General features: G+C 39.8%; 1 protein-coding gene across 2 annotated transcripts in view; it reads left to right on the top strand.

Moving 5' to 3' along the window:
• Positions 1-21,603, top strand: part of LARGE1 (LARGE xylosyl- and glucuronyltransferase 1) — a 280,363-nt gene that overhangs the window by 136,528 nt on the left and 122,232 nt on the right. For both annotated transcript variants that reach the window (XM_021386388.1, XM_021386379.1), the window contains 2 exons: positions 1,092-1,174; positions 13,721-13,844. In XM_021386388.1, coding sequence (XP_021242063.1) covers positions 1,092-1,174; positions 13,721-13,844 — 207 coding nt within the window. The remainder of the gene's footprint in view (positions 1-1,091; positions 1,175-13,720; positions 13,845-21,603) is intronic.

Consider the following 21,603-nt stretch of genomic DNA (forward strand, 5'->3'; position numbering starts at 1 on the left):
AATAATCATGACTCGGAGCAATCTTCTACAATCTTCTCTTTCCTCTTCAACAGATAAGTAAACTTCTGCCTCAGATTAAAAGGAAGGGAGGAAGAAGGAAGAGAATAAGGAAATATTTACCAAATTGCTGGGATAGGGACTCTCAACTTCATGTTAGCACTGCCTAGTGCAGCCCATGCTACCAGTCATAGGCAGAGAAGTGACCCATGCCTTCCTAGCTCGTGTCCTGTATTACTGTAAAATTTTAGAATCACAGAATGGCTTGGGTTGGAAGAAACCTCAAAGCCCAGCCACTCCAACCCCTTGCCATGGGCAGGGCTGCCACCCACCAGCTCAGGCTGCCCAAGGCCCCATCCAACCTGGCCTTGAGCGTCTCCAGGGATGGGGCACCAAAAGCTCTCTGGGCAGCCAGTGCCTCACTGCTCTCTGAGTAATAAATTTCTTCCTAATATGTAACCTAAATCTCCCATCCTTCAGTTTAAAACCATTTCTCCTTGTCCCATCACAATCTATTCATGTAAAAAGTTGATTTCTCTCCTGTTTATAATCTCCCTTTAAGTATTGGAAGGCCCATTATTGCTGGGACACACCCAGCCCTGGGCAAATCATCCCTCTTGTCCATCAGAGCTTGCTCACTCTCTCCTTAATAGTCATCCTTATGATGGAAATAATGCAGAATTTCTAAGAGCTTATCTGCTTCTATGAGGCATATTTTTAAGCTTTGAGTTCAGAAGGTTAAACAGTGACTGCTTGTTTGCATACTCAGAATTTTGTGTGCTGTCGAATGGATGTGTGTCTGTATACACGTGCACACACATATGCTCTTAGCTAATAAATGCAATTCTGCTCAGACATCTGATGTAATTTAGGGACAGTAATGACTTTGGAATGATGATGGTGTTATAACTCAATTAAGATGTTTTTAACAAACTGCCTCAAGTGGGCTGCAAACAGCTGCAGAACACCCACTCAAATCTTTAACAACTGCTGCACTAAATAAAAGCTCTGTCATGTATGTGCTCTCCCTCATAAGTGATAGAACACAGGATCAGGCTTTAATTTTTCTTCTTTTGGTTCCTCTTTTCCTGCAGACCATTCACGTCGCCATTGTTTGTGCAGGGTATAATGCCAGTCGGGATGTTGTCACACTCGTCAAGTCTGTCTTATTTCACAGGTAAAGGTACCCTTTTCTTCTTACATATCGTATGTATACAGATACACAAATAAGCTCTTGTCATGTTTACTCTTATTCAGAAGCAAGCCAGATTCCCTTCCCTCATTTCCTTTTCTTTGGAAGGAATGAAGCATGAAATATACGACCACCAGAAATAGATTCACTTGTGTAAAGATTTCTGCAGTGAATTGGAGGGATCAGAAATCCAGTTGCTACCTCTCCTTGTTGCACTGTGGGAATACGGACCATATCTATCTGTACTGTAGAGCATGTGCACACTCCCAAAATAATGATAATAGCAATGACAGCATTATATTCATTTAGCTTACATTTGGTTCCACTTTATGGCACAGGTGTAGGTAGTAATTTCAAAGCCATACCGATAAAGACACACCGGTGGTTGCTTGGCTCTCCTAGCTTCCTATTAAGATGTTTATTTTTCAATATAAACCTGTTACTATAGCCTGTATTATTTCAGATTATTTATTGTAGATTTGGAGGATCTACTTGTAGACTCTCAGTAAGCTTTGCAACCTGGTTTTAACACACAGAGCACAATTACATGCCAAATTTTAGGGGCATAAATGTCCAATGAAGAGAAAATAGCCAATTCCCTTAATATATAGTAGCTTTAGAAAAACTGAAATGATGTTAAACTATGTGTGGATGTATGTGTGTATCCCTTGTTCTGTTTAGTCAGCATTGCAGATGGTGCTTTTCCAGGTAGCCAAGATGGCTACTTGGCCAATGGCATCTTGGCTTGTATCTGAAATATTGTTTCCAGCATGAGCAAAAAAGACACGGAGGCCCTGGAGCATGTCCAGAGAAGGGCAGTGGAGCTGTGAGGGGTCTGGAGCACAAGTCTGATGGGGGGCGGCTGAGGGAGCTGGGGTTGTGCAGCCTGGAGGAGTCTCAGAGGAGACCTCATTGCTCTCTACAACGACCTGAAAGGAGGTTATAGTGAGGTGGGGGTAGGCTTCTTCTCCCAGTATAACACTGACGAGACGAGAGGGAATGGCCTTAAGTTGTGCCAGGGGAGGTTCAAGCTGGATATTAGAAAAAATTTCTTCTCTGAAGAGAGTGGTGCTGCACTGGAACAGGCTGCCCAGGGAAGTGGTGGAATCACCATCCTTGGAGGTGTTTAAGAAATGTTTAGATGTGGTACTAAGGGACATGGTTTAGTGGGGAAATATTGGTGGTAGGTGGACGGATGACCTTGAAGGTCTTTTCCAACCTTGGTGATTCTATGGTTCTATGACTGTATAAAATGCGGAGGTGAGAGACTCATCAAACTCTTTAACTCAAACAGGAAAAATAGACTAGTAAAATGTGCATAGTGTTTAACGAGTTTACTAAGGAGGCAGTTTCAAACACTGCTTCAAACTGAATGATATTTTATAGCAGGGAGGATGAATCTTATTCATGTCATGCTAATATCTTCTTTCACCTGGAGTGGGTCATTCCAGTCCCCCACCTTGCTCCTTACATTTGCTCTGAACCCTGCTGGAACACTCTGAGTATTGATGCCCTTGCAATGTGTTTAATGCACCATTTTAACTTCAGTCATTTTTTGTAAGCTTTCAAAGAGAATGTAAATGCCTATCTACCTTTTACTGTGGGAAAAAAAAAAAACTCATTAAATGATGTCTTTAAGAGTTCAGCTGGAGTGCAAGTGGAGAGGTGAAATTCTCTAAAGTAGGTATTAGGAAAAATTTCTTTCCTGTGGGGGTGGTCAAACACTGATGCTCCATGCCTGTCAGTGTTCCAGAGACATTTGGTTAATGCCTTAATAATATGCTTTAACTTTTGGTTTACCATAAAATGGTCAGACATTTGGACTCGATGATCTTTGAAAATCCCTTACAAGTGAACTATTCTATTCTACTCTCCAAAATATGAGATTTTCACTATTAAAATGCAGCCTTTACAGATCTTCCCAGAAATAGTATGTTCCTGTTGGATTAATATTAGAAGGGACCAGGAGGAAGAAAAACAGTACTAAAATAAACATACCAATACCAAAACAGCAGTAAAAACCCGTATCATGCTCTAGGCAGAATATTTCTGAATGCTAAAATCCTGTTAAATTTTAAAACTCAATCTATTTCCAATTAGAATCCTGAATTATTCAGTGTAAACTAGCTTTATATTGCAAGAATGTGGGGTGTTCTGTCTATTTTGATAGTTATTTCTAAGGGGTTTCTTGCAAATACTCATTTTTACAGAGATGCAATTTTTCCCAGCTTTTTGGAATTTTTCTCTCCTGGTACTTGCCACCATTTCAAAAAGGCTAAAATTCTGTATGTTTCAAAATACACTGTAAATAATAGGAACGTCATAGCTCAAAGGTTTAAACAGTTTCCTTTTGTGTTATTTAAAGGAAACATCCCTGAAAAATTAACACACTTACAAACAGTCTGCCACAAGGGATATGGGAAATATGTTTAAAATAATGAAAACAAAACAAAGAGAAGTAACATTTCTGTTTCTGAGTCTGGTGGAGTCTGCCCTTGTCAAGAACGCAGCTGCTGTCTGGATGGCAGTACTGCTCATCTCAGAGGATTTATCTAGCTCAACAGAAGTGATCAAGATAAAGTCCAGTATAGCTAATGAAACTTCAGAACAGTTCTAACTTTCAGGATAACCTATCTGGCTTGTTTGCTCAAAATGTACTTAAAGACAAACCATAAGTCCTTTCCTGCCCAGAATGAGCTTTTCTCACTAGGCATTAAGTTGTCCACTAGAAAGGAAAGATGTGTTCGAAGAACAGATAAGAGCTTCTTGAAGGCGTTTCTTCCTTATCTTCCAGAGTCACAGAATCATGGAATGGTTTGGATTGGAAGGAACCTTTAAGATCATCTAGTTCCACTCCCCCAGCTATAGGGAAAGACACCTCGCACTAGACCAGGTTACTCAAATCCCCATCCAGCCTGGCCTTGAATGCTTCCAGGGAGGGGGCATCCATGTTCAGGTAGTGGAATGCTACTATAAGGTCCCCCCGGAGCCTTCTCTTCGCTAGACTGAAGAGCCTCAGCTCTCTCAACCTGTCACTGTAGGAGAGTTGCTCCAGTCCTCTGATCATCTTCGTGGCCCTCCTCTGGACCCACTCCAATAGCTCAATGTCCTTCCTGTGTTATGGACTCCAGAACTGAATGCAGTACTCCAGGTGGGATCTCATGAGAGCCAAGTAGAGGGGCATAATCACCTCCCTCTCCCTGCTGGTCATGCTTCTCTTGATGCAACTCAGGGTACGGTTGGCCTTCCGGGCTGTAAGTGCACACTGCTGACTCATGTTGAGTCTTTCATCAGCCAGCACCCCCAAATTCTTCTCCTCAGAGCTGCTCTCAAGCCCTTCTCTGCCCAGCCTGTGTTTGTGCTTGGGACTGCCCTGACCCAGATGCAGGACCTTACACTTGGCATTATTGAACTTCATGATGTTGGCATGGGCCCCCCTCTCAAGCCTGTCCAGGTCCCTCTGGATGGCATCCTTTCCCACTGGCCTGTCAACTGTACCGCTCAGCTTGGTATCATCTGCAAACTTTCTGAGGATGTACTTGATCCCGCTGCCAAGAAGATGCATTGATTTTTGCTTCTTAAGCATCTGTTGTGACTGTGGCTACATAGCAGAAAACCGGGCTTCAAAAACTTCCCTTTCTTGAATCTCTTTATTTGAAGTGGCGTTGGTGAAGAGGACTGAAGAATAAACTGCAAACAAACAACAAACTCAGTTGAAAATTATTTAATTGTAAACCAAGATTCCTTGCATTGGTTGCCATGTTCAAACAGTGTTATTTCGGAGACTGGAGACTTGAAAATTACCCCGATTTGAAAGAAGGCTTATTCTAGTTGCTAGGATCTGTTTAATTGTAGGAAAGAAGGATGGAGATAGGTCATGATACTGATTTAGGAGGAATTAATTAAGAGTTGGAGGTGGTTGGTTCAGATGGTAGATACTTCATGACATCAGTAGCAGGTTCACCAATTCACGTGAGGGTCATCAGTGAGAAAAGGGATGAAAATGTTTCCTTTTTCTAACCCTTAAATGTGCACTGGGGAGTTCATCCTATCTGGCATGTATGATTGAAAGATGTTTGCACAGAAAGCACAGCTATTGTTATGTGGTTCTGCTTGGGCAGCTGTACCACTATGCATTGGTCCTGCAGTGCAGCACCTTGAACGCACTCTAGTGATATAGCAGCTGCCCTCTCAAAGCAGCCACACATCATATTCTCACCTTTTCCTGCTGCACTTCATTTGGTGTTTGTTGTAAGAGCACTGATTTCAGTGAATGTCTGGAATTCACAGAGATGCCCCACCTGCTCTTACTGGAATTTTCTTCTGTTTTACTAATTAAAGCATCTTTCAGCTAAGTATCTCTATTCTGATACAAGGAGAGGTGCCTAAGTAGGGAGTCCCTACTTCTGAAGTGTAAAAATTTTGAGAAAAGGAGGCCATGTCAGTTTAATCATCTTCCCCCTGCGTACTGACATATTTGTTATAGCCCCAGCTTTGAGCTAGAGTGCTAGACAGAGAGATGCAAGACAGCAGGGGTGCTGGGTCATTAAGAATGAAAACTGCAGGAGTTTCTATAGATGGAGTGTGCTGTCTCTACTCTCTTGCATGAAAGTGCAGCAAATCCTGCATATTGAACATTTTAGCTCTCCCCAGGTCTTCCTCTGCCAGGTCTAAAAAAGCAAGTTTCTGATTCTAGTCATACCATATATATCATGAGACACAGGCAGTCTATTTGTTCAAGCCACTTGAGAAGCTGTATCTGTCTTCGGGTTCCAGAGAGGGAGAAGAGGAGTGGGAAGAGCTGATGTGGTAAATTCCTTATAAGAACACCGTCATTCAAAAACGCATTTCACTCCCAATAGAAGAGGAGCTTGATTCCAGTTCTGTCTTTAGAAAACGTATGTTCAAGCCACAAAATCCCAGCAGCTTTTAACACCCAGTTTGACATAACTGACAGTCTGTTCTCAGGGGGACACTCCGCAGAGCTGCGGTAGTGCAGAGTTTGCAGACTCTGATAAATATGCATTGGCACTGCTGCACAGAGGGAGGCATGGAGAATGAGCACTTAGTCCTCGTCTGCAACTTTCCTGCTTACGTCTCCTGGGCATCTAGTTCCTAATTATGACAGATTTTATAAATCTGTTGCAGGAGTGAAGAATCTCTCTCAGCCAGTTTAACACAGCCAAGCTCTTATCAGTATGACCTAAGTGCAACTTCTTAGTTTTTCTGAACCAAAGACTAAAACGCTACTGAAGGTAGTGGGTCAGCTGGGCAAAATGAAATGCAGATAGTTTTGGAAACAGTGCATAGAGTCTCCAAAAAAGCATCTGCATTTCATTTCCAGATGTGACGCAGTGGCCTGTGGCTAATAACTATCCCTGAAACTTCTGGTTTACAACTTACATTCCTTTTCAATGTTTTACTCCATTTCTGAAAATTGTAAAACTTAGAAACAGACAGTACTTCACTGTTTCATATTGCAAAGACCATTCTTGTCTCTACTTAAGTAATTCTTAACTTCATCAGGAGCTAAAATCATTTTTAATGTGCTCTCCTCTTTTCCAAAGACATGCTAAAACACCATGTTTCATTTGGGAACAACGAAAGGCCAAAATTATACAGTTATGACATGTTGCTGACATGTTAGGTCAACCTGAGAATCTGTGAGAAATTAACTCCTCTTTAGTGCCAGCTAATGCTGCCTTGCCAAAGTACTCCCTTGTATGTAGTGATTTGTATGCCAGCAAAGAGTGATTTTTTTTAATTTTGTTTTTCTGGAAACTCATCCCTCAATGGTGATGTGAGTTCATAGTGTAAACAAAAGCAGTCAGTTGAACAAAACACTTTGTAATACGAAGCCTTTAAAAAGACTACTTTATGAACTTCAAGGTAAGTGAATGTCTGAGTATTTTTTTGATAAGGACTTTAAACTATGTTATAGATTGCTTTAAGAAAAATAATGTTGGTTTTTTTTTCTTACAATAAGTAGAGTAAGATGAACAAAAAGAAAATCTAAATTAAATAAAAAGAATGGCATATACTTTCCAAGAAAAAATCACAAGTCAACACTGGCTGATAATTAAAGCTTATGTAATCTCACAACTGTATTCCATGGAGACCACTTTGCCTTAATGGAGTTCATTTGATAATTTAAAACTTTTGTTATCACTTCCAACTTTTCTAACATGTCAGTCTATTTTATGGGAGATTCTCCTGACAAAAAATATAATGTGTGAACTGGTTTCTCTGATGCATGTGAACACATCACTAATACATGCTTCATTTTGTATTTTACTGCTATTCTAACAATGGAGGAATAACGGAGAAAACAATGTTTAAAAGAATTCTGTCCATATAATCTTTTATTAATTTCTGAAGGGATTCCTATAAGTTAACACAAAACAAGACAATCCATACATAAGGCAGCTCATGCATGTTAAGATCTCTCCAATAGTATGGGGAGTATTTTAATCAATACTGGATGTGAAAGGGTATGAAAAATCTGTAATGATTTTCACATTGAAATTCTCCCCACATAAGAGATGAATTGTCACATGGGCATTAGAAAAAAAAAAAATCCCAAGCTGCCTTTTATAATTTCTGTTTGAAGTACTTGTTACCATTTGTTACAGATATAAAAGGTATTACCTTGTTGTGCTTCCCTTAATAAAGTATAGGTTTTGGAAATAAACCCCCTGGGCTACTGACCTTTTTATATTCTTAGAAAATAAAATTCCTCTGTTGCAGAGAGAGACTGTACAACCAAGCAGCTGCTTTTTGAATTGCTAACAATTGAGCTATAGAATAATATAGAAGGCAAGAGTGAGTCTTGATTCACTACTCCCTTTTTCAATTGCAGGTTTTTATATTTAACTCTGTGGCACTGGCTATTCCAAAAGAATTGTCCAGAAATGGTTGAGCAAGCAGATCGAAACTGTGATGAATAAGAAGTTTTGAAATGTAAAAATAAGACATTGTGATTAAAAGAAAAAAATAGACAAATGAGTATCTCAGAATAAACTCCTAATTTTTAGCCTGACTTTTGAAATTACTAACTTCTTTTCACTGTACTAAACTTTATAGAACTATGGCAATTCTGAAAATGAAAGCATTCTTTTAAGCTCCTATATTTAGGCTTAAGAGCCTATATTTAAGCATCCATGCTTGAAAATATTGGGCAGAATCTCTTTTCACTTTTGGAGAATGCAATTTAGATAAAGAAATGTGTTCTCTTTATGTGTGGTTTACATTGTCAGATAGTATTCTGGTCTTAAGATAAGTGGAAATAATTTAATGTATGAGGATTTACAGTTTTCTTAGTAGAGTGGTTTAAATCTTGAGTTTCAACTTGATGAGAAATGCCCATATTTTGAAATGGCTTTTTTCCACATTAAGACATTAACATGTCAGCATTTTCCATGTACCAGAAACTGTGAAAAATTGTTCTTTGTAAAATTGAGATATTCAAAATCTTTGACATAAAAGAGATTAAGTGATTTCTGGATCTGAGGGGAAAATTCCCTGACCATTTCAATTCTTGCTTCTATAGTGAGGAAGCTGGAGGATAAGAGTTTAAGGACTGTCTGCTCTGAAACCTTAGAGACTGGAAACCTTGACTTCTAAACATACAAATTCACATGGAAACTTGGAGTTCTTCAAAGCCTATTATTTTTGCAGCAGAAGTTTACCAAAGTTGTCACATATTGGTCTGGAGAAGAGAAGGCTGCGAGGAGACCTCACTGCAGCCTTCCAGTATTTAAGCAGGGATTATAAAAAGAAGAGGAAGCAAAGAGGAATCATTATTTTTACTCAAGTTGATAGTGGTAGGACAAGGGTGAATGGTTTTAAGCTCAAGAAGGGAAGGTTTAGATTGGATGTTGGCAGAAGTTCTTTACAGAGAGAGTGGTGAGATGCTGGAACAGGCTGCCCAGAGAGGCTGTGGATGCTCCGTCCCTGGAGGGGTTTGAGACCAGATTGGATGGGGCCCTGGGCAACCTGGTCTAGTACCAGATCTGGAGGTTGGTGGCTCTGCCTGTGGCAGGGAGATTGGAACTTGGTGATCCTTGGGGTCCCTTCCAACCCAAGCCATTCTATGATTCTATATTTTTCTATGCATAGTTGCATGTTCTATCACCATTTACAGTATAGAGCTTTACAGCAGTATAAAATATAACCAGCTTCTTTTATTCTCTTGATGTGCCCAGTGGAAGATGAGTTGTATGGGAGGAAACGGCATGGAGCTGCATCAGGGGAGGGTCAGGTTGGATGTTACGAACAGGTTCTTCACCAGAGGGTGGTGGATATCGAACAGGTGGAGTTCAAGAGGCATTTGAACAATACTTTGAGAAATATGGTTTAATTTTTGTGTAGTCCTGTGAGAAGCCAGGAGTTGGAGTCAGTGATCACTGTGGGCCCCTTCCAACTTGGGATATTCTGCGATGCTATATACATTAAAAATAAATACAATACACAGCCGTGTTTTTAAGTTTGTTAGTAAAGGGGAAGTCAGAGGAAGCTCAGCTCATATTTTGAGTGAGGAAATAGGCAGTCTGTGTTTGTTATCACTTTTTCTGAGACTTCATTCCAGGTTCCCTTCACCACAAGATAGAAATCCTGCACTGAAGTCTTATGGCTCACAGAAATTGAAGGAAACAGATGGGTCATCCTATTGTCTCCCCTGCTATTGCACGAAACCACAGCATAGAAATCCTTTTCATAACTTGATCTACCTTGACAACAGTTTCCTTAATGACAGCATCATATTTTACTGGTTTTATGCAACTCAACTTCTTCTAGCAAACCTCAGTGTCTTCAACTGCTCATTAAATCTCTTCGCCAGCCATGCCATTCTTCCTTGTACCCCAGTGAGGGATTCTCAAATCTCCTTCTGGGAGATTTGCATATCTCCTCCTTCTTTTCCCAAACTTCTTAAATTGTTGCTGCTAAATGCATGCCAAGGATTGCTCTCTATATGGCTATCCCTTTGCTTGATTTCAATTTTATAAATCTTGTATACCAAAATGTCTCTATCCTTTCTCTGGCACCAATGCTATACCAAAACATCTGAGTCTAATGAAATGTAGCCTGCAGTGAAGTCCTTCTTGGTTGTCACCCCTAATTCTGACAGCTACTGATTCAATGATGTTGGCAAATAATTAATAGAAAAAATAACATCCCTTTTTAGTATCACTTGAGCAGGATTTCTCATCTTGCAGGCTCTCTTCTGTATCTTTTATGGTGGATGATGATTGATCTTTAAGCTTCTGCACTTGTTTCATAAACACTTCGAAGCAATCCTTATCTTTTGGGCTTTGCACATTGCAAACACTAGAACATCCAAAAACGTCGTCTGTGTGTATGCTAATATTGTTACCTTCAGAACATCTTCCAGGCTTCTGTCTGTGCTCTGTTGCCTTCTAGCACTACACTCAAGCCTACCCTTTCACATAACTAAAATCTCATCCAGAGTAAAATTTTGTATGGATGATGCACATTAAGTTGTAGATGTCAGCAGGTCACTATTCTGTTCGAGGGATATTTTTTTGTAAGTGATAATCCTCTGCTTTGCCTCTAACACATACTTTCCTTCCAGCTGAATCTTTACCATGAGGCTAACAACTTGAAAGAGATTTCTGTGTTGGAGTACAACTACTCCTTTCTTCTTTTTCCCAGTAGGAGCTGAACTAAAGAAAATGTCACCCACTTGTTCCCATTTAAGTTTCATACACTGTGGGTCACTCAGATAAGTATAAACTGCTACTGAACATCTGAGCATCTTTGTATCAGAGTTTTTCTTTTCAAGTAGTGTGTTTTATCTTCAAATATTTTATATCAATTCCATTTAACTAAGTGGTGATTTGAAAGAAGATGTAGCTTTCTTGTTTTCAACTGGTTTTACTCTTCTTATTCTACTTTGCAATATATAGATAAATGACCCTGAAAAAAAGAGAAGAAATTACTAAAGATCACCAGCTGGGAAATAGCCCGACCAGATACCAGACCCTGCTAAGCAGAAGAACCTGTATGGATTGTGTGTTGAGAGTATACCTATTTACCTTGAAATACTGCTTCACCAATTCCACTGATTTTGGACCTTTGTTTCCCTTGGCTTTTTTTCTTCTAATGAAATGCATTTCCTGATCACTGCTATTTCCTGATTCTTCCTTGGCATGGAGCCTGGTTACTGTGGAATCTGCATGAGCCAGGATGTCTTCTTCTCTCCTGCTGGGCTGGTAAAGCAGTTATAATTGCTGTGATCCTTTTGGCTTGGTATTGCGAACCTCAGCAACCTACAACTTTACCTCTCCTCTTCTCATTCCAGGACACACGGGAGATGAAAAGACCTTTGTCTTTTTGGAAGCCATATCATGGCTTAGTGTTCTGGCTATTGTTAAACTCAGATCAGCTGTGCGTTTATTCTGCCATCATGATTAACTCTTAGATAAGGCTTCTAACTAGCCCTTTTCCTGCCTTTTCCATAAACATATAATTTGATCCACAGTCCCCTTGAAAACAACAGAACAGCTTTACTCAGATTACTGAGTATTGGGTTGGATTTTATGTGCAGTATTTCTGTCGCTACAAAAATTGAGCTATACATTGCTTATTACAATAAGGTGTATTACGATACTATGAACCATTATATATATTTTTAGGTTTTCTTGTGGACTTTGTTGAGGAAGAAACAGTATTACTCATCAAAGCAGAGAGAAGTAGCATTAAAGAGAAAGGCACTTATTCTTCATTGAGGGAGGAAATGGAGAAAGAAATAACCTTCATCATTTGGAATAAGCCCAAAAGTATAATGGAAGTGCATTGGCCTGAACTTACATAGATTTCTTCACTTCTCTTTCACACAGCAGAGTGTAGTAGTGTCAGTCATACTCCACCTTAACATCTGAAACTAGTCTGAGCTCATCTGTTTTAGATGAAAAATATCTGTTGACAATACAGCCATTTACCTTCATAAATTTCACAGTAATGAGATTCCAATACTCTACCCTAGGGATCGAAGAAAGTTTGAGCCAGTGCTAAAGGCTAAATGGACATCTGTTGTCTTGGTGGCTTTTGCAAATTCTGTCTTTCTCTGCTGACAGTGAAAGTTGCAAATTTAGGGATAAATGTGGAAGACTACAACTTGTGACTAGCTTCCACTTTCAGGTTTTCATACTTATACCACCAAAGCTGAGCAAAGATCAGACTGTTGCTTACTGTTCCTCAAAGAGAGAAGCAAGATTAAGGGATTTAAATGTGGTATTTGTAGTAGCAACATTCACATTACTGTAGAAAAGTCCATACACTTTGTCAGACCTTGCTGGTCTTGTTGATACTGGCTTTACTTATCCTGATTTTGAAGCTTCTCATAGAATCATAGGTGGTTTTGTTTGAAGCGACCTTTAAAGATTATCTGGTCCAACTCCTCTACCATGCAGGGACATCAATCAATAGACCCAATTGCCTAGAGTGTCATCCAACCTAACCTTGAAAACTTCCAGGGATGGAAAACCCACAGCTTCTCTGGGCAGCCTGTTCAAGTGCCTCATCACCGTCATAGTAAAAAATAACTTCCTAATATCTAATCTAAATCTACGCTCTGTCAGTTTAAAAACATTTCTGCTATTCCTATCACTACATGCCCTTGTAAAAAAAAATCTCTCCATCTTTCTTATAAACCCTCTTTAAGCATTGAAAGGCTGCAATGAGGTCCCCCAGAGCCTCCTCCTCTCCCGGTTGAACAATCCCAGCTCTCTCTGCCTTTCTTTGGAGGAGAGGTGCTTCAGCCCTCTGATCATCTCGTGGCTCTCCTTTTGACATAGTCCAAGTTCCTATAAGTACAAAGATGAACCCAAGTCTGGTTTTTTAAAGTAATATGTTTTATTTGTTCCTGCTTTTCTTCAGCCTGTCTTGTAGGAACAAGTATGAACCTGTCCTTGTAGGAATGAGGACGTGGGGAAATTTTCATTCTCAAGTGTATTCATTACTCCAATAGCTAGAAGGCACTCACCTGAAACATCTAGTTCTGGGTTCCCATAGGACTGCTGTTAATACCCAAGGTTTGCTTTGTAGAAATGATGCATGTAATCTCAATAGTCCTGGAATGATACCTCATTCAGATGATTATTTTTCACCTTCACCTCTACTCCCATTACTCCACAGACTATTCTTACCATAGAGATAAATTACCAGGTTCACCTAGAAAACTGAAAGAAATTGCTTTCACACCTCAAGGCCAAAGGGAGAATTAACTTGGCTTTCTTCTAAGAGTCCAGTAGGAGGGACCAGATCCTCAGCTGTTATAAATCAACACATTCCACTCAAGTCAAAGGAACTATATTTACATATTTACAACTGTTCTGGTATTTCTATTATTGTTACATACATTCAAACTGTAAGTGTCTCAGCATTTTTGCACGGAGCAGTACTCCACCAAATGTAATGTACACTTGTCTTGCAACCTAAGACGTGCATAAAACTTTGTAAGTTCTGTTGTTGTCCTTTTACAATAAGAATTTTTCTCCCTTTCCATGTCAGGCGAAACCCACTCCACTTCCACCTCATCGCAGATGCAATTGCCAAACAGATCCTCGCGACTCTGTTCCAGACTTGGATGGTCCCTGCTGTGCGCATAGACTTCTATGATGCAGATGAACTCAAGGTAAAGATAAACACAGCTGTTACTCATGCACTTCTGGTTTCATTTCTGTCTGGACTGGGGAGTTGAAGGAGAATTGCATTCTCCCTGGCTGAAAATAATCCTAACCCACATGACTGTAATCTCAGTTACACTTAACTAGAAGATACTGATTTGCTAAAACCAGTGCACTTGCTCTGCTAATGTTGTATATTGTTTAGCAGCTTAGAGTTTTGCCTTCTACCAAGAGGATTCTGGCTTTCCAGGTTAAATTGCATCTGATCACATTATGTTTTCCTAAGGATGCTTGTTTATAATACCAGCGGCAGATTCATAAATATCTTGTTCAATAATCTTAAGTCTTTTACTGGAAACAATCAACCTCCTTGAATTCTGTAAGCAAAAGCATCTAACAGCGTAAGTGCACACACCCTAAAAAGTTATCAATGTTATATTTTGAAATAACTATCTTTTTTTATCTAGAAGCCCTTTCAAAAGGAGTGACTCTGAAAAAAGAGGTGTTCCAAGGGGGGAAAATATGACTTACTGAAACATGAAGCCATTATCTTCTCATAGAGTTAGAAAGTTTAAAATAGATCATGGAAGCACAGCTTTGAATTTGAGCTGCATGTTTGTTAGCTGTAGAAGTAGATTGAAGTACTCAGATTTTAGCATTTGGAGTTGATGGCAATAATTTGTATAACTTAATCAGACTGTTCTGAACAACACCTCTAAACAAGGAAAAAACAGAATTTAGAAAATTGCTATGCCAATGTAAGGGTAAATTCAAAGCACGCTGTGTTATAGAATCTTGAATACAAAATGTTACCGAAAGAGATAGAAAAGGAAAAGCTTGATCCTTAGGAGAAATATTTTTTCTAGCTATTTTTATTGGTTTATTGGTTTCTATATGAAGCCATATCAGGTATTAACCTAATTAGCTAGAGATCTCCCAAAGATCTCCCTTCTGTTCTTTCTATCTTCATAGTGAGGAAGAGGTTTGTTCCTCTCAGTCTTGTACATGTCTGTATTACTTCTACTTTTCTGTAAATTGTAGAATTTTACATTGCTTGATTAGCCTCTCAGCTGAGCATGACAAACCTCTTAGCGTTTTCCTTCTGGTCATTTGGGTACAGTCCAATCTAGCTAAGTAAATAATAAACAAGAGAGCTTACTTCAGTGATCCCTAACTTACTGCTTTGTAGACGACAACATTGTGCAGAAAGAAGCTACAGAGTAAAGTCTCGTTTTATCCCTCCCTCTACACTTTAATTTTCGTGTGACCAGCGACCTAATGCAAGACTGGACTATCTTGCATATAACCCATGTGGCTGGGGACACTTTCTTACTGGGTGCATTAATACATCCTTCCAGGTCTGCTGATACTGGCTTGTATCCAGATCAGACTGGAAGTTTTATTAAAGAACACAGAGGAGCTGTTTAAGGACTGCTGTAGGAGGTCATCTCTTTTGTTTCCTGCATAACCTCTAGAGTGGATCTAATGATTATTGTGAGTTCACATTTTTCACATACACTCTTAGGATATAAATTATTCAGTCCAGTGTTAGGAAAACACAGAGCTTACTCTAGAATGCTTTACTTTTCTACTTTTCTCTTAAAGTCTGCCCTTGCTCTGATCTTTGAATCCAGTGTTACCAAGTGTATATACCGTGTCTCCATTTTTAATAACCTTCCATACTTCTTTTTAAACCTAGAGTCATTGCTAACTGCTGATGTCTGAAAGGGTTTAGACTGAGCAATAGCTTGGGAAGTTTCTGCTTAGCTTTCGTTCACTACCATCTCTTTTTTTTTTTTTTTGAGTACATTTTAACTGGTACAGAAAACAGTAAATTTTGTGTTTATTTCCCTTTAGATATGTATGAGCTTCCAGCCCCTTACTTCCTAATGCAGCAAAAGGTGACATTAAGCTTAAGCCCTCAACTCCTGGGAAAAGTCTTGCTCCTGCCCAGATAGTGGAAGGGAGCATGTAATGTTAGATTCCCCATAAATGCTATGAATTCTTGTTTGCTTTAAAATATCTACTTTCCATTCAGGCAACACTATCCACTAGAGTACAATTTTTTTCAAAGTCAAAATTTGTAGACAAATAATAAGAAACATTGCTAAATATCTCCTGCAGTTCTTAAATACACACTGTTTAGCTTAGAGTTAGAGCAACCAGTGTCCTGAAGGATGGCGGAGGAAATAAGTCTCTGTAGTAAATGATGTTTTCTCTGCAGTTCTAGAGGAGAACAGGATGTTTTTTTTTAAGAAATGGAAAACAAAGTACCATTGATTATCCCAGATTTCTAGTGCTAGCAAACAAGCACACCTACACTTCGCTGCTGTGAAAGAGGCATGTCAGATACTCCTTATGAATTTTAGAGGTTTATTTTTCCTTTTGCAAGATGACACTGCTGTTCATATTTGTCCTGCTGCACATTGAACCTACATTCATTCCCTTGCTAGAAGTAGGTACTAACCAGGTTGCTTGGAAGTGTTATGAGGTGCAGGAGAGCATGGCCATGGCAGTGTCCATCTTTCTTTGAGACCCTTGTAAGAGGATGTGGCAGAAGAGGAGACCTGACTCTAGAGCTGAATGAAGGTAGCAGCATTTCCAGGAGAAGTGTCAGATATAGGGGGATGTGAGCTTGCTGGTCATATTTCTTTCGAAGAGCCATTTTGATTACTGTAACAGCCAGTTCTAATAAGACACTTCTAACTTCCAAAATCATTTAGTGTGTCTCCACACTGCATTGCCTATAACCACAAGGGAGACCTGTGCTTAAAAGCTCTCCCTCACCTTAGAAGCTGTTCATGTTGTGGACTGTACTGGCAGTGCAGCTCTCTCCCATTAGCTAAACATGCTACGTGCAGTTAGCAGTGAACAATAAGCATCCTTGAAGTGTGGAGAGCTGGTAGTGGCAGCAGTAATTGAGCCACTCCATAGCTGCGGAGTTTGTGCTGCTTCTACTCAGTGTGGCCCACACATAACACTTCCACATCTCCATGGCCCCATACGGCTGTGGCTATGAACTGGAAGTTACTGGGCAATGTAGATTCACTTCATATGCTCACAGAAGCCCCATCATTCAGTTTTGGTTCTAATGCAGTAGATGTAGCTATTACAGCACTGCCTTGCAGCAAATAACTAGAAATGGAAAATTATCATCTTGAACATTAAATAAAAGAAAAAAAACATACCTGTGGAATGTTGATCGAAAAGACCCATTACAGCCGTGGCTTGCAAATATCATGCTGCAAGTTATAGTGTTTTTTCAATTCAGTCTGAGATGAAGAAAGTCCATTAAAGATGTGCCCACACTAGCACTTAGCTTCTGCGCTTCATTATTTAATGTGGAATCTTGTGCCAGTTCATTCACATGGAAGTGCAGACATTAAACCCATTGTGATCTGTACTGGCCCAAAGCAGAAGGAGCAGCTGATAAAGCAGTGCGGAATGTGTGATGTGTGGAATATAGATGAGGTGGGTTTGTTTTCCCAGATGTTGCCTGTCAGACTGCTGACAACATCAGGTGAACTGAGGGAAGCAGAAGGTAGAAGGAGCAGTTGTCCACTCTGCTGTGTGTGAATGCTGATGGTCCAGATAAATGCAGTCTTGTCATACTAGTAAAGCAGAAAAGTCCTTTAAATAGTTCAGCCTGTAATCATGCTGCAGTCTGTGAACTGTACGGTAGAGATGCTGATCAGGTTTTTGCATCAGATGTGCATTTGTTCTGTAGGTGAAATGTAAAAACCTCCATGGTTTTCTGCATACATGGACAGTATTCTAGCTTTTATCGTTCCTAGAAACACCAGACTACGAGTCTCACTAGTGATGCTGCCTTCAGCAGTTTCATACCATTAATGCTGGAGTAGAGCATACATTCAGTCAAAATCAGTGGTGTGGCCCAGAGAGGAGATCCGTGCTGGTATCATGCGTGGAATAAGCAGCACCTAACTTAAGGCATCTAGATCCTTGGAAGTTCCACTTTCCTTCCATCTAAACTGTGAGGGCAGTTCCTTTGGTCAGATGTGTCAGCATTTGGTCAGACCGACAGGCAAGTGCTATGAGATTTAAGAATGAAAATAAACTTAATTCTTTAATTATAAATGTAGTGTAGCCGAGTCTTAGGGCTGTGCCTGTGTGCACACCCAGCACTAGGTTACTAATTCCTGCACAGATGAAATAAAGTGCTGCTGATTTGAGACAGCAAACCAAATTGAAACTAGATGATTGATTTAGCTGCTGGCCATCTGCACGAACATTTGACAGATTGTTACAGGAGCTCTCCCAGTGGGAATTTCATACAGTTCTTGAGATTCCCCAGGCAGTCCCTGCTGTGCCTACACCAATTTGTATGCTTAAATGTGTTGATTAACGTCCTGAACAGAGAATCTGGTGGAACCAAAGATTCCCAGGAAGTTCCTGCTGCAAAATTAATCAATTGTACAAGGGTAAAACACTTGTAATTACTCAACTGAAACAGTTGCTACATATGTAGAAACGATCAAGTAGAACAGTCTTTTGTACATAGGCAATGTTTTGCATGTAGTTTAAGGTGATCTATAGTTTTGGATCATACATGTGCTAGAGTGCTCATCTAGGACCACAGACCAGCTAGGTCATAATCATTAGACAGAACCAAGTTTTTTAGGGAGTCTTACCCAGTCCAACTAAGATGCACGTGCAAGGACCCTTACAATGGAGACTCCCTTCACCATCCAAACAGCAACCAAGTGTCCTGTTCAATAAACTGGATTATCCATGCAAAAGTTACCAAGAGCCTAATAGGTAGTTAACTTTTTTTAACACGTTCTCTGTTCTTAGTGTCTACACAATAAGTGACATGAAAAGCAAATCAAATGGCATGACTTTTTTGTTACCAGTGAAAGCTTTTCCAATGAATAATATTATTGGTGGAGTTGTGAGTATCATACACTGCCATATATCAATTTCGAAAACACATTCAAGCAAGAACTTCAGATACTACTTGCTGAACATGGGAGGGAGGGAGTTGAGTGTCAATTGAAAAGATGTGAGATATCCAATGAACAGATTATTAGCTTAGTGTCAATTACATCCTCTGCAGAGGGTAACAACAATGATAGCAGTGTTGAGAATTCCTTGAACAATAAAACTGGCCAGCACTCTCCTGTGTTCCACCATCTTCCTGGTCAAGGAGTTGCACTGGCCATTGCAGAAGCAGTCAGCCATAACAATTTATTTTCACAGGACTAGTGACTGGCTGCTAGCTGTCACTAACTAGAATAGTTAAACCATATTTACATAGGGCTTAAGGGCACTGCATAATTTTTTATCTGTTAAGTAGTTCATTGTATGCCCCACAGGCAGACACACAAAGTTATAAAGCAAACATACATTAATTTTCTTCTAATCTAATTGTTATTAATGCAATACAGGACATGAAACACAGCACCTGTTTATGTTTGTATTCATTTATGTAGTGGTATTCAGTGAAAGCGTTTCTACACAACTATATTTTTTGGTCAAATATTGTAAGCTTGCATTTCACTAATATTATGCCTTTCTATAAGCTGGTCTACTGTACATGTCAGTGAAATCATAGGCATAGATTGCTGTTTTTTCCTACCCTTTCTCTTTCAAGAGTATTTATCCTGGTTTCAGCTGAGATACAGTTAATTTTTTTTTCACAGCAGCTGGTATGCTGCTTTGTTTTGAATTTAGGATGAGAATAGTGTTGATAACACAACGGTGTTTCAGTTGTTGCTGAACAATGCTTGCCCAGAGCCAGGAACTTTTCAGCTTCTTGTGCTGCCCTGTCACTGGGGAACCCGGGGATGCACAAGAAGCTGGGAGGGGACATAACCAAGAGAGCTGAGCCAAGCTGGCTAAGGGAATGTCCCAGACCATATGACATCATGCTGAATAATAAAACTGGGGGGAGTTGGATGTGGGGAGTTGCTGTTGCTCAGACTCTGGCTAGGCACTGGTCTGCTGGTGGCAAGCAATTGTATTGTACATCACTTGCTGTTTGTTGTGGTTCTTTTAATTGTGTTTATTTTCTTTGTTGTTTTTTTTTTCTTTCTTATTAAACTGTCCTTATCTCTACTCGTGAGTTCTCACACGTTTACCTTTTCAATTCTCTCCCACATCCCACTGGGGGAGGTGGTGAGCAAACAGCTATGTGGTCCTGAGCTGCCTGCCAAGTTAAACCACAATAGAGTTTAAAAATAAAGAGAAAATACAAATTTAAGATTTTCAAAACAAAAGTCTATAGCCAAAATGCTGTTCAGAGTTTCATAACTTGCATGAGTTAGTTTTAGACTGGAATTTCCACATAGTAACTCAGACTTTGTGCATTTGCTAATGACGATAATGAACACAAAAGACCTGAAATCTCAGGTGACAAACTATGCTTGTGGTTGTGACATGCAAAGAATTGAGTGGTGTTACTCTTGTTTCATCCACCATTTTCAGTACCAATGACTGGACCTTAACAGAGCAAATTTTGGTAAGCTGAGATATTTTCTCGCATCCAGGCAAGACTGGAAGTGGGTAGAGTTAATTCAATGTCCCCAGCACAGTGGAACAAAGCAGTCAGATCAGTCTCATCTCTGACTTTGCCTCTAGAGGGAGGCAACACAGCAAAGGTCAAAGAATTTTATGCATAAGATTTCTGTGTAATTTCTCTTGGGATTTACATGTCTTGTCAGTTCATGTAGGACTTGGAACTGTAAGGAACTGATGTACTGGGATGAAGCCCAGTATGAAACAAGAAGGTGCAGTATTTTGTGGGCCTTACTCAAAGGACCCTGTCTGCCTACTGTGTTGTGCTAGTGCTTTGCTCAGATTGGGATGAATTACGAATTTAAATAGGCTATTCCAAAGCAAAGCCTAGCCTTGGTGCTGATGTTAGTGTTTTGAAAACTGTGGAGTTCTTGGTTAATCTTATAACATATCTCTAACAGTTGTGGGCTTCTTTGAAGCTCCACCTTTTTTTAATGCTAGGGAAAAGCAAGACTTTTCCCTGTATCACTAAGTACTACATTCACAAGGAAGCCACTCTGTTTTGCAAAACATATGTGAAATGAGGAATAAGGAGCCAACGCTCTTCCACTGCCATCACCCACATTTGTATCACAGTAGCTGACTCCTCTGTGACATTTCGATAGCAAGGATTGTTGTGTGGCATTCAGCTTCTGCAATGTCATTCTTACTGCAGCAACGTGTGCTGAACCTCCAGGGAAAGCTATTTTAGCAGGGCATGAGAAAAGAAAAATAACTGCACATGAGATTTTCCAAAGATGATCCAGTTTTACAAAAATTATCCAGTGTGTCCTGGTAAAAAAAGAAATTTAAAACTGCAAAGTGCCTCAAACTGACTGCTGCAACTATTGTTTGTTCTATATATCTCCATTACATCAACTGCTTTTGCAGAACTGTATCATCCTTTCATGAGAAACTAAGGCATTTTGCTATTCTAACCACACGTTTTTCCTACACTTGGAAATTGTTTAATATTTTCATTTGCATACAGGTATAGGTTGTGTATTCCATGTACTTGCTAGGAGAGAGTTAATGGTTATCCTGTGCTCCAGGACAATTTCTTTTCTTGGCACTAGTAGATGAAGAATGGGGAAGACATGTATAATGAGTATAGTCTTACATCTTAATGGCTTTTTGCCTGCTCACAGTGATACCTCTTCGTCTAGGGATTACTGATAGCAGGACAGCAGTGACTGAGACAAGCTCATTCCTGCTGGGTAGATAGCATAGGCAAAAAGTATTCTGATGGAC

Source organism: Numida meleagris, chromosome 1 (assembly GCF_002078875.1).
Source record: "Numida meleagris isolate 19003 breed g44 Domestic line chromosome 1, NumMel1.0, whole genome shotgun sequence".
NCBI lineage: Eukaryota > Metazoa > Chordata > Aves > Galliformes > Numididae > Numida > Numida meleagris.